A 14131-nucleotide genomic window follows, 5' to 3' on the forward strand; every position below is an offset into this window, starting at 1 on the left:
CTGGGGCGCCGGGGTCGGGGCTACGCAGACGTGCTCCAATTCCTCAGAACCCCTACCGGGTTTGGGGGTAACTGACCAGCCTTACTTTGTCCTCTCCAACAAGGAAACTTGGCTGGTTGAGGGGACAATACGTTATCCTGGCAGACAACCCAAAGCTGGCCGGGACCGTTTCGCCTGCTTCGGAGTTTTCGCCCCCAGCCCGGCCGGGGCTGCAAGGTGACAGATCCAAAGGCGGTGGCCAGCCCCCTCCGGTCCCCGCTCCGGCCGGGCGCAGGTGGGAAGCCCAACTCCCGCGACCTTCCCGCCCACGGCCCCGCTTCCGGGCCGGGGACACGGAGCCCCCCAAGGCCGAGTGGCCTCGGGCAGTCGCCCCCAGCCCCGACTGGAAGGGCGGGAGGGGGACAAGCCCCGCGGACTGGCGCCGAGAGAGACTTCGGGGCGGGAGGGACGTGCTCCGGCGCCGGCGGGCGCTCGCGGGGGTCTCCCTCCCCGGGGAACGCGCCCCCTCTCCGTCCCTCCCCAGACCTCGGCCCGGCGGAGAGGGCGGCGGGGGTTCCGCGGGGGCCTCACCAGGCGGAGCTGGCTAATTTCGTCGTAGGACATAAAGCTGAGGATGTTCTCGATGGCTACGATGGGCAGCGCCACCAGCGTGTTGTTTTGAGGCAGCTGGTCCGGAGCCAGCGCCGGGGCTGGGGGCGCCTGGGACCCCGGCTGCGGGGGCTGCGGCGGGGGCGGGGGAGGCAGGCGCTGAGCAGAGCCGACGGCCGAGGAGGAGCCGCCCTCGCCGTGGCCGCCGCCTCCTTCCTCAGCCATCCGCTCCTCCGACGCCGCCGCCATCTTGGGGGTTTGATTCCTTCCCCCACTGCAAGGGGAACAGGGACACTTCCGGTGCGTCACTTCCTCCTCTTGAGCCGCCGGGGGCGGCGGGGGCACCTGGAGGAGGGGGCGGAGCCAATGGGGTGACAGGCGGAGACAGAGGAACACATTGCTGTTTGTTCAAGTGGAAATGAGGGACGATCATGTACACTCCTGGAAAGGGGATCTCTGTAGGCCGTTTATCTAAGATTGGAAACGACTTGAGGGCGGGGGAACCATGTCTATTAAAATTCACCTGTGTAGTTTTCTTGAAGAGCTTCCTGATAAAATATGATAAATGGTAAAATAAGTGATAAAAATAATGTTGCCTAATAAGTGTAGATAGAACGATGTAATTCGAATATCATCGTTTTCAATAATCATAGTAATACTTGATTTAGGCAAATAAAAAAGAATGAAGTATTGATTAAAACTACCTTCTGGATGCACCTGGAAGACGTTATCTTGAATGAAAGAAACCAGACACAAAGGACCACATACTGTAGGATTCCATTTAAGTGAAATGTGTGAAATAGCCAAATCCACAGAAACAGAAAGTAAATTAATGGTTTCCAGGGGCTGGAGGGAGCGGAGGAAAGGGGAATAATGCTAAGGGGTGCAGGGGTTTCTTTTTGGGGTGATGAAATGTTTTGGAATTAGATAATGGTGATGGTTGCACAACCTTGTGAAAATACTAAAAACCACTGAATTGTACGCTTTACAATAGTGAATTTTATAATATGTGAATTATATCTCAATACAAAATTAATTTAGTCAAGAATCATCAAAAGATGCTAAAACTAGAAAATAAAGGTGTGATATGGAACATAATATTCACATAGCCTCAAAATGACTCCCCACAATTACATATTAATTACAAAGATAAAAAAGTTTACAATAGAGAAATTTGGTGCGCATCCCCGTAATCAAATAATCAAAGGTAACATCACGGGTTATGGGGAAAATGAACATCATGTGCCTCCTGATAAAATCTCTGGAAAAAGACATAACATAATGTAGTATTCCTGCAAAAGGAAATGCATAACCTGTATTTGAGGCCAACAAATCTAGATAACTGCCCCATACTCTTCAAAAATGTTAATATCATAGAAGACAAAGACTAAGGATTTGTGCCAGATTCAAAGAGTAAATTAAAGACTAAAGAAGGGGCTGGCCCCATGGCCAAGTGGTTAAGTTAGCGGTTAAGTTCAAGTGCTCTGCTTTGGTGGCCCAGGGTTTCGCCAGTTCGGATCCTGGGCGTGGACATGGCACCGCTCATCAAACCATGCTGAGGCAGCATCCCACATGCCACAACTAGAAGGACTTACAACTAGAATGTACAACTGTGTACTGGGGGGCTTTGGGGAGAAGAAGAAGAAGAAACAAAAGATTGGCAACAGATGTTAGCTCAGGTTCCAGTCAAAAAGAAAAATAGAGAAGACTAAAGAAGACATCTAAATGCATGGGTGATCCTGGATTAGGAAAAATAGCGATAAAGAACATTAATGTGACAATTGGCAAAATTTGAATATGGACTGTATAACATTGCAATCATATTAAATTTCCAGATTTGCATAATTTTACTGTGGTCTTAGAACAATCTTGTTCTTAGGAAATACACATTGCAGAATTTAGGGGTCAGGGGGTATGATGTCTCAATTTGCTCTCAAATGATTCAACAGATAGAGAATGAGATTAATAAAGCAAATATGATAAATGTTAACAATTGGTGAATCTGGATGAAGAGAATACTAGAGTCCCTTATACTATCTTGCAATTATTTCAAAATAAAAGTTTTTAAAGGTTACTTAATATTTCCATATTTTTGTATCCTTGTATAATATTCTGTGACAAAGATAAAAGGTGCACAAATCACTAAATTTTGAAGCTTTTGTTCTTTAGTTCTGGGTCTTAATCTTAAAGTTTCCAATATATCCTTTCTTTTGTGTCTTTGTTCTAATCTAATTGTTGCACGGTAGTATGGAAACTGCAGAGAAAGCGCTAAGCATGACTAAGGCTAGAAGAAAGGGGGACAGCTAAAGCAAGGAGATTAACTGGAAGTGGTGGTGGTGCCTGGCTTGTCAGAATTGGCATCCTTTCCCAAATCAGGGCATGTAAGCCGTTGGTCATTTTACCCACCATTGTTGCAGACTGTTTAGCATTCAATAGATGCTTTATGCCTAAATGTGTCTGACACATTTGCATATTTATAAGTTAGTTTTATTTTCATTAGCAGATTGTAATTTCACTTCTACATTGGGTATTGATGTCTTTTCATAGAACCTATTACCATTTTGTCTGAAGTGAATCCATTTTCTACCTTGTTTTATTAAAGTTCGATACTTTTTTGGTAGGTTGGGTTGAAATAGAATTTCTGTAAATGGAATCATGCTTTAAATACATTATGGGAGCTCATTATAAAGGAAACCCATAGAAAATCCTTTAAAAAAGGAATCGTCACTCCCTAACTTAGTTTGTCTATTCTATAAATCCACTAGTTCCATGCAATTTTGTTTTGCTTGAAATGGCATATGAAAGCCTTCCTACTTCCTTCTCTCTCCACATGTGGTCAACTAGTTGACATCCAGGGTAGGCTGACCACTGATCTAAACAACAGAATACAACTTTGGAAACAATTTAGGCCACTTCCTGCCAGTAAGCCCATTCAAATTGTCCTTTGTTTATGTATATTGGATCTGTGCCACTCTATTCCTTACACATTTTTTTTTAATAGGGAAAACTTCAAAACAAATGGTTGCTTTGTTTCAATTACTGAAACCAATGCTCGTTTTGGAGGTGCTTTCCAATCAAAACAAAAACTTGAAACTAAAACAAATATTTGAACTTTTAGGAGGAGTTCTGGGTTCTAAATGTGATTTTATGCCAGCAAAGTACCATAGGACCTCAGCAAGATAGCAAGATAGTGATCTCAAGTACAGGATGGGCATATGCATCTGAAGATCTATGTGTTTCTAGTTTCATATTTATAAGAGGGAATAATATTACTTTCCTTCTTTTATCTCACAAAGTTAATATGTGGATGAGCTGAGATAGCAAATGGAAGGAGTGTTGAATTCCTCAGATTAAAGATGTTCAAGTCAATTTACTGTAATGCAGACACTGTGTGTTATCCTGGTCTGCCTCATCAATCTGCCTTCCTAGTCAGGGTGTGTGTTGGGGGGGGGGGGGGGGGCGATTAACGAAAGTAACCTTAAATAAATCCGAGTTGAGAAGGCCTGCAGAGGGAGCACTCATGCCCTGGCACACCCTGTCAGTTACCTTACACAGGAAGAAAGGGAGGCCTGCATCTTCTACAGGAGGTAAAACCACTAACTACAGAAGGAAGATTTCTCTCCCCACCTGGCAACAGCCCAGCCAATGAGAAGCCATTACCACCCTGAATTGTTACTTCCCCCCATTGGCCTTTCCCTTAGAACAGCCGCTCCTTACTCCCCCTTTTTCTCTGTAAAGGTGCTCCTCCCCTTTGTTTTATGGCTTTGCCTATGGTTTGCTGTAGTGTGCACATCTCAAAATTGTGTTTCCTTTGGCTATTCCCAAATAAAGCCATTCTGAGGGTAATGTAACTGGTAAATCTGCCTTTAAAGGTGTCAGGGGATAGGGTCTGGTTGGGTGCAGTGAGGTATGGTGGGAGGTGATCTCAGCCATTTAATGGCACCGCCACAGGAAGATGGGTTTTATATATGGAAACAGGAAACTAAAACAAGACATTGTCTTTCCTATCTGTTAGCAGATTTGTAACAGATATAGAAAGAAGGATGAGGCTCATAGACTAAATAAAAAGAGATTTGAGACTTTCTATGGATTATAATTATTCTTTTTTCTTTTAAATTGTGGTAAAGAACATGAAATTTACCATCTTAACCATTTCTAAGAGTGCACACGGTTCAGTAGTGTTACATATATTTACATTGTTGTCCAACCAGTCTCCAGAACTCTTTCATCTTGCAAAACTGAAACTCTGTACCCATTAAACAACTCCCCATTCCCCACTTGCCCCAGCCCTTGGCAAGCACCACTCTACTTTCTGTTTCTGTGAATTTTGCTACTCTAGATACCTCATATAAATGGAATCATAGCAGTATTTGTCTTTTCATGACTGGTTTATTTCACTTAGCAAAATGTCCTCAAGGTTCATCCATGTTGTAGCATGTGTCAGAATTTCCTTCCTTTCTAAGGCTGCATAATATTCTATTATGTGTATATATACCACATTTTGTTTATTCATTCATCCATCAGTGGACACTTGGGTTGCTTCCACCTGTTGCCTATTATAAATAATGCTGCTTTAAACATGGGTATGCAAATATTTCTTCAAGATCCTGCTTTCAGTTCTTTTGGATATATTCCTGAGGTGGGATTGCTGAATTATATGGTAATTCTATTTTTAATTTTTTGAGGAACCGCCATACTGTTTTTTATAGCAGCTACACTATTTTACGTTCAGAAGAAAAGGGCACAAGTGTTCCAATTTCTCCACAGTTTTGCCAACCCTTGTAATTTTCTGTTTTTTGGATAGTAGCTATCCTAATGGGTAGGAAGTGATATCTCCTTGTGGTTTTAATTTGCATTTCCATAGTTATTAGTGATGCTGAGTATCTTTTCATATGCTTGTGTTGGTCATTTGTATATCATCTCTGGAGAAATGTCTATTCAAGCCGTTTGCCTAGTTTTTAATTGGGTTATTTGTTTTTTGTTGTTGTTATTGAATTGTAGGAGCTCTTTATATATTCTGGAAATTAACCTCTTATCATATAGATGATTTGTAAATAGTTTCTCCCATGCTGTAGGTTGCCTTTTCCCTCTGTTGACTGTATCCATAGATGCACAGAAGTTTTTAAGTTTGATGTGGTCCCCCTTATCTATTTTTGCTTTTGTCATCTTTGCTCTTAGGTATATCCAAGAAGTCACTGCCAAATCCAATGTCATGAAGTTTTCCTCCTCTGTTTTTTTCTAGGAGAGTTATAGTTTTAGATCTTACATTTAGGGCTTTGATCCATTCTGAGTTAATTTTCATATGTGATGTTGGGGGAGTGTCCAACTTCATTCTTTTGCATGTGGATATCCAGTTTTCCCAGCACCATTTCTTAAAGGGCCTGCCCTTTCTCCATTGAATGGTCTTGGCACCCTTGTCAAAGATCATTTGACCATATATGTCAGGGTTTATTTTCGGGATCTCTGTTTCCATCCTTTTGGTCTATATGTCTGCCTTCATGCCAGTACCACACTGTTTTGATTACTGTAACTTTGCAATAAATTTTGAAATCAGCAAGTGTGAGGCCTCCAACTTTGTTCTTCTTTAACTCTTTTTTAAGATCCATCTTTTGATTAGACGAAAAGGCTCCTGTCATGGCCAATGTCTGAAATTCTATCATTAGGTGCATTCTTTTTTATTTAAAGCTTTGATTCTACCACTAAACTTTCAATTCAGCAAGTATTTATTGGTTGCTAAATAGATAAAGCACTGAGAAGACACTAAGATATAATGTTTCCCACCCCTGAGAGGATGTGAATCTGGCTGCAACATTGCTCGCGACATGGATCCACTGAATTGATTCCCATGACTTGGCTCGCTGGACTGGTGTCTCCTTATTTCCTCATATACAGTCTTGCTAAAGTTGTATATTCAGAAAGGAAAGTTGAATTTCCTGGACTATTCATCAGACAAAGTGATTCAGCTAGCTGTGTTCTTCTGCCATTAGAAAGGAGTGTAAACAGAAATTATGGGAACGTGTAAGCAGGAGTGGTTAATTCTGACTTGCAGGATCAGGGAAAGCTTCACAGAAGAGCTTACATTTCAGCTTGACCTTGAGGGATGATGTAGATCAAACAAGGTTGGGATGCTTGTAGAGGCTTTCTTAATTAAAAAGTGAAGGAGGGTGTGAGGACATTTCAAACATAGTGAATCGTATGAGCAAACAACATGAACTATGTAAACCTCTAGAAGATGAGGGAAGTGTGCGTATGTACAGGATTTGGGATTTTAATTCTGTAGACTAATGGTGATTATTTTTTTTTTGAATTCTTTTAAAGTGCTTGAGCCAGTTTTCAATTTTATTGCCTTTGAACTCTAAAGTCACCCTTTTGTCCTGCTTTGTGAAAAGAGATATGAGCCCTTTAAATATTTTTCCTTTCTCCGGAGGCATCGCCAAAGGAAAGGGGTTTGCTTACTGGGTCCAGTGTGCTCTTGGCAGGCTCCTGCCGCACATGGGCGGCCTCTCCAGCACCAGCTCCTGCAGTGCATGGTAGTCAGCAGCATCCAGTGGCCAGCAGCTTCCTCTGGCATCTCCTCCTCCCTTGGATGGTTTCATAGTGATGTGCCTCTGGTGAGACACCTCCCCAAGAACACCTTTCCCTGGCATCCTAGAGAATAGACTTCCTGTAAGTTCCAGAGGGAGGATTTCCAGCAAGTTCTGCCAGCACAGCACCACAGCAACTTCTTTGCCATCCTGTGAGCCACAGCTGTGCCCTCCGATAAGGTTTGGGTCTCGGCTATGGGGGAGCCTCTTCCCTGGATGCTGTATCTCAGCTCGGTGGATATGGCTACTCTTTATATTTGCTGTTCCAGAGTTCTGTCTGCTGCTTACTAGCCAATCTCTCATTGTTCCAATCCACTGCTATAGTTATTAAATCTTGATATTAAACTTTCTCTGTTCAAATTACTATATGCTTTCTCTCTCTTGATTGGACCCAGACTGATACAGTAGTGAAATCCCTTTTTTACATGAAAATCTTTCAAGAGCCCTAATGCATAGAACAGTTCAAAGCAAATCTTTTCCAGGTGAAGCCAGGTGGAAGGACCAAGACTCTCCCCATTTAATCTTTTCCTGTTTGCTGAGGCAGCTTCTCAAAAACCTACCACTCTGCAAATCTCTTGCTGTGGGCAATTGGGAGCCATTTTGAAGTGGAGGAAGGACTTGATCAGGTGTGTGTTTTGGGAAAATAATTCTAGTGGGAAGACTAGATTGGAAGGCGGAGAGTTGATAGGTTGGGATACCAGTTAGGAGGATAGTGTAGGCTAAGGAAAAGTGTGATTTTGGACCTGATTTAGAGTAGTGACTTTTAGGATGGAAAAGAGAAATACACAGAGAGTTAAAAACTGTTAAAATTGACAGGACTGAGAAACAATTGACAGTATTTAATGACTGGATGTTGGAAATAAGCTCTTGGGAGAAGTTAAAGATGACACTATTATATAAACTCAGCAATAGGATGACGGGGTTTGCTATTAATGAAGATGCGGATTGCAGAGAAAGACTTAGGTTGGGGGTGGGAGGGGAGAAAACGAGTTTGATTTGGGGCGTGTTGAGGTTGAGTGCCTGTGAGGCATTCAGAGAATTATAACAATAGCTCTAATTTACTAAATGCTTACTGTGTACCAAGGACTGTTCCAGAGGCCCTAATTCTCTCTTTATCCTCTGTTTTTAAATGTACCTGGGATTTTCTTTTGATCAGGTTTGGTAAGATGACAGACACAGAGACAACTACCTTGAAAGGAGAGTTTATTACTTATAGTTCCCGAGAGGAAGGGGCACACCACCCACGCCATGCAAAACCACGTGAGGAGGCACCTTGATCGGTCAGTCAGGAGGCAGAAGGAACAGAGGGGAAAGTACGGCCCAGAGTCTTTATTGTGGTTTTCATACGAAGGAATGGGCGAAGCAGGGTAGGTGAGCTGAGAGAGCTTAGGGTTGGATAGCTTGAATAATTTCAGCAGGTTCTGGGCTACAGGGATTGTCTCTAGTTGTCTGGTACCTGGCCCTGGGTGATTTGAGGCAAGGAGATTGTGTTCTGAACTGCCAGAGGCTGATAAAAAGGAGGTGGGTGGACTCTGGATTGGTTTGTTTGGTATCAAAGATGTATTCAAAGGCAAGTTGTTTGCTATCTCTAGGAATATGTTAACCCCAGGAGGGGCAGTCCCTCTCTGTGTCCCAGAAGTCCAAAGATGTCAAAGCATCATAAAATATAGAAAATAAAAAACATGATTGATAATCCTAAGCTCCCCTCTGCTCCCTATGATCTTGTCCTCCATTCTTTTTCAGCTACTTACTCTCATAATCATGTCATAGTCCTTGTCATTATCAGTAACTGCAACTTTTTATATCTGTTTCAAACCATCCCAGAGCTAAGCCCACTCTTATCAAGGTTCTATTTACCAAATATTTGCTTTCTGTCTCCGTGTGAATTGCCTTCCTCCCCTTTGAAGCCCCAAACCACTACCCCCAACATCCTCCTTTGTCTTTAGCTGAAAAGAGTATTTAAGGTGAAGATGTCTGCCATTTTGGTGAGTTACTCGGTTTTCCTGAGTCTCTTCCATGTATACATGTTATAAAGCTTTGTTTGATTTTCTCCTGTTGTCCTGTCTCATGTCCATTTAATTTGTAGCTGATCCAGAAGGACCTAGAGGGGGTAGAAGAAATGTCTTTCTCTCCTACACCACCTAACTCCACTTAAATTCCGTTGATAGTCATTATCATTGCAAAGCCCCCTGCTTTCTTGTCCTTTCATGCTTTGTTGTGCTTCTGGCTAAAATATGGTTTAAAATATGGTTAAAGTATGGTTAGATCCAACTCTCTACTTACTCTTGCCTGTATTAGAGAGCTGAACATGGCTGCCAAAAAAAATATGCATCCATGCTGTCTCTTCTCACTTTAAATCCATGATCATGACCCTTAAGTGGGCCTTCCTGCTGCTCTGTAATCACTGTCTATTTCCCAAGTTCACTTCTGCTGCCATTTTTCTCAATGATTATTTCACGCTTTCTCCTCTCTTCTCAAAACTTCAATACCCTGCCACTTCCCCATCTGCAGTCAGTCATTGACTGGCTTCTTACTTCAATGACAAAATGGAAGCAATCAGAAGAGACCTTCCACAAGCTCCCATCCACATCTACCCATTGACCTGCACCTACCCCTGTACTCTGACATCTCTTTTGTTACTTTGAATGAACCTTTCTTGTTCTCAGCCAAGGCTAACCTGTTTGCGTCTAGATTCTATCTTCTCTCTTCAACTCAAGGAATCACTCCAGCAATTTTCCTTTCTCTCCATTAAAATTTCTCTCTTTACCTAATAATTCTTAACATACACATGTGCCGTTGGTTTCCCCATCTACAAAAAATTTCTTGACCTCATATACCTTTCCAACTTCTACCTGTTTCTCTCCTTCCTTTCACAGCAAAACTTCTTAAAAGAGTTGGCTGAGCTTGCTGCCTCTAATTTCTTTTCTCATATTCTCTCTTGATCCACTCTAGTCAAGCTTTTATCCTGACTGTACCTTCAAAATTGCTCTTATTGAGGTCTCTGGGATCTACACATTGCTAAATCCAGTGGCCAATTTTTGGTTCTCACTTTACTTGACTTGTCAGGAGCGTTTGACACAGTTGATTGCTCTACCTTCTTTAAAACACTTTCTGCACTTGGCTTTCAGGTCATACGTCTTTATTTTCCTTCTAATCCACTAGCCTCTCCTCTCAGTCTCTCTTCTCTCCCTGATCTCTTAACACTGGAGTGACTCAGGGCTCTGTCCTTGGCCTTCTCTTTGTTGTCTGCATTCACTCTCTAGTGGATTTCACCTAGTGCCTTTTAAAACAAATATATCTCCAGCCAGTCCACTCTTGTGAATTTGAGATTCAACTACCTATCTCCACTTGGATGTCTAATAAGCGTTTCAAACTTAATACATCCCCAAATTCCCATATCTCCAACTGAGCTCCATCAAACCTACTCTTTCCAGAGTGTTGCTCATCTCAATTAATGGTGACTTCACCCTTCCTGTTGCTCAAACTCAAACCCTTGAAGTCATTCTTTTTTTAAAACAATTTTATTGAGATATAATTCAAATATCATACAATTCACCGGTTTAAAGTGTACAATTCGGTGGCTTTTAGTATATTCAAAGTTGTGCAATGGTCAATTTTAGAACATTTTTGTTACTCCAAAAGGAAATTCTGCACCACTTAGTTAAAGGCATTCTTGGCTCTTCTCTTTCACGGTCCACATCCAATCCATCAGCAAATCCTGTAGGCTCTACCTTCAGAATGTATTCTGAATATTCCACTTCCCCCCATCTCCACTGATTATCCAAGCCACCATCACCTCTTGCCTGGGTTATTGGGACAACCTCTTTTTTTTCCAATTATTTTATTGAGGTCATAATGGTTTATAACATCGTGTAATTTCAGGTGTACCTTATTATCTGTCGCTTTCTGTGTAGACTGCATCGTGCTTACCACCAATAGTCTAATTTTTATCCACAACATGTATATGTGCCCCTTCACCCCTTTCACCTACCCTGAACCCCCTTCCCCTCTGGCAACAGAACTAATCTGTTCTCCTTATCCATGTGTTTGATTATCTTCCACATATGAGTTATGTGATGTTTGTCTTTCTCTATCTGACTTATTTCGCTTAACATAATATCCTCAAGTTCCATCCATGTTGTTGCAAGCGGGATGATTTTGTCTTTTTTTATGGCTGAGTTTGCTATTTATTGTCTTGTTCCGTTGTATATATACACCACATCTTGTTTATCCATTCGTCAGTCAATGGGCACTTGGGTTGCTTCCACATCTTGGCTATTGTGAATAATGCTGCAATGAACATAGTGATACCGAACCTGAAGTGAGTTCGCTCACCTGTTGCATAGCAAGCCAATCTCTGACACCGGGTGTAGTGGAAGAAAGTAGGAATTTAATTTTTGCACAGCGCTGAGCAAGGAGAGAGGGCAGCTAACTCTGAAATCCCAAACTCCCCGAAAAGCTAAAAGGAAGGGTTTTTATTTGGGGTTTTAGGTAGGAGATGGGGAGCATATGGCCTTGCTGGTCGGAGCTTTCCCACCAGCCTGTCTTTGGCCTTGAGACTTCTTGCAGAGAGGAGGGAGCTCATGACCTTGCTGATGAGCAGCTTTCCCACCAGCCTGTATCTCTTTGTGGGGAGGAGATAATCCAGGTGCTTGTCCTTGGTGGTGTCTGTCTCCATGGAGGATAGTGGATTCTGGAGCCAGGAAGCCAGAGAGTAAGCAGGAAATGACGGTTTTGGTTTTAACCCCATGTATGCTGGGTTTAATGTGGGAAAACTGATATCAGGGTCGATATCAACAGGGGTACATAGATCTCTTCGAATTATTGATTTCAAGTTCTTTGGATAAATACCCAGTAGTGGGATAGCTGGATTGTATGATATTTCTTTCTTTCTTTCTTTCTTTCTTTTTTTTTTTGAGGAAGATTAGCCCTGAGCTAACTACTGCCAATCCTCCTCTTTTTGCTGAGGAAGACTGGCCCTGAGCTAACATCCATGCCCATCTTCCTCTACTTTATATGTGGGATGCCCACCACAGCGTGGCTTGCCAAGTGGTGCCATGTCTGCACCTGGGATCCAAACCAGTGAACCCCAGGTTGCCAAGAAGCAGAACGTGCAAACTTAACCGCTGTGCCACCGGGCCGGCCCCATGGTATTTCTATTTTTAATCTTTTGAGAAATCTCCATACTGTTTTCCACAGTGGATGCACCAGTTGGCATTCCCACCAACAGTGTTTGAGAGTTCCCTTTTCTCCACATCCTCTCCAACATTTATTATTTATTGTCTTGTTAATTATAGCCATTCTAACAGGTGTGAGTTGGTATCTCATTGTAGTTTTGATTTGTATTTCCATAATAATTATTGATGTTGAGCATCTTTTCATGTGCCTGCTGGCCATCTGTATACCTTTTTTGGAAAAATGTCTGTTCATAGCCTCTGCCCACTCTTTGATTGAGTTGATTTTTTGTTGTTGAGCAGTATGAATTCTTTATATATTTTGGATATTAACCCCTTGTTGGATATATGATTTGCAAATATTTTCTCCAGTTAGTGGGTTGTCTTTTTTATTTTATTTTATTTACTTATTTTGTAAGATTTTATTTTTTTCCTTTTTCTCCCCAAAGCCCCCCCATACACAGTTGTATATTCTTCGTTGTGGGTCCTTCTAGTTGTGGCATGTGGGACGCTGCCTCAGTGTGGTTTGATGAGCAGTGCCATGTCCGCGCCCAGGATTCGAACCAACGAAACGCTGGGCTGCCTGCAGTGGAGCACGCGAACTTAACTGCTCAGCCACGGAGCCAGCCCCTTTATTTATTTATTTCTTAAGTATGCTTTTTGGTGAGGAAGATTGGCCCTGAGCTAACATCTGTTGCCAATCTTCCTTTTTTTTTTTTCTCCCCAGAGCCCCAGTACATAGTTGTATATCCTAGTTGTAGGTCATTCTAGTTCTTCTATGTGGGATGCCACCACAGCATGGTTTAATGAGTGGTGTGTAGGTCTGGGCCCCAGGACCTGAACCAGCAAACCCTGGGCCGCCAGAGCAGAGCATGCAAATTTAACCACTCAGCTGTGGGGCCAGCCCCTTGTGAGTTGTCTTTTCGTTTTGTACATGGTTTCCTTTACCTTGAAGAAGCTCTTTAGTCTGATGTAATCCCATTTTTAAATTTTTTCTTTTGTGTCCCATGCCTGAATAGACATGATATTCAAAAAGATGCTGCTAAGACCAATGTTAAAGATTGTATTGCCTATATTTTCTTCTAGGAGTTTTATGGTTTCACGTCTTACCTTCAAGTCTTTAATCCATTTTCAGTTAATTTTTGTGTATGGTGTAAGATAATGGTTTACTTTCATTCTTTTGCAGTTTTCCCAGCACCATGGGTTGAAGAGACTTTCCTTTCTCCATTGTATGTTCTTGGCTCCTTTGTTGAAGACTAGCTGTCTGTAGATGTGTGATTTTATTTCTGGGCTTTCAATTCTGTTCCATTGAGCTATGTGTCTGTTTTTGTGCCAGTACTGTGCTGTTTTGATTACTATAGCTTTGTAGTATGTTTTGAATTCAGGGATTGTGATGCCTCCAGCTTTCCTCTTTTTTTCTTGCTTTAGCTATTTGGGATCTTTTGTTGTAAATTTTAGGATTCTTTGTTCTATTTCTTTTTTTATTATTTTTTATTTTTTTATTATTTTAAAATTATTTTTTATTGAGTTAATGATAGGTTACAATCTTGTGAAATTTCAGTTGTACATTATTGTGTGTCAGTTGTGTTGTAGGTGCACCCCTTCACCCTTTGTGCCCACCCCCTACCCCACCTTTCCCCTGGTAGCCACTAATCTGTTCTCTTTGTCCACATGTTTAAATTCCTCATATGGGTGGAGTCATACAGAGATTGTCCTTCTCTATCTGGCTTATTTCACTTAACGTAATTCCCTCAAGGTCCATCCATATTGTTGTGAATGGGACAA

General features: G+C 42.0%; 1 protein-coding gene across 1 annotated transcript in view; it reads right to left on the minus strand.

Moving 5' to 3' along the window:
* The window catches only part of FBXO28 (F-box protein 28), a 29405-nt gene extending 28498 nt beyond the window's left edge, over window positions 1–907 (minus strand). Inside the window, exon 1 of the mRNA XM_001915204.5 lies at window positions 571–907. Coding sequence (XP_001915239.4) covers window positions 571–837 — 267 coding nt within the window. The 5' untranslated portion in view covers window positions 838–907. The remainder of the gene's footprint in view (window positions 1–570) is intronic.
* Between the last annotated feature and the right edge of the window lie 13224 nt (window positions 908–14131).

This window comes from Equus caballus, chromosome 30 (genome assembly GCF_041296265.1).
Source record: "Equus caballus isolate H_3958 breed thoroughbred chromosome 30, TB-T2T, whole genome shotgun sequence".
In the NCBI taxonomy this organism is placed as follows: Eukaryota; Metazoa; Chordata; class Mammalia; order Perissodactyla; family Equidae; genus Equus; species Equus caballus.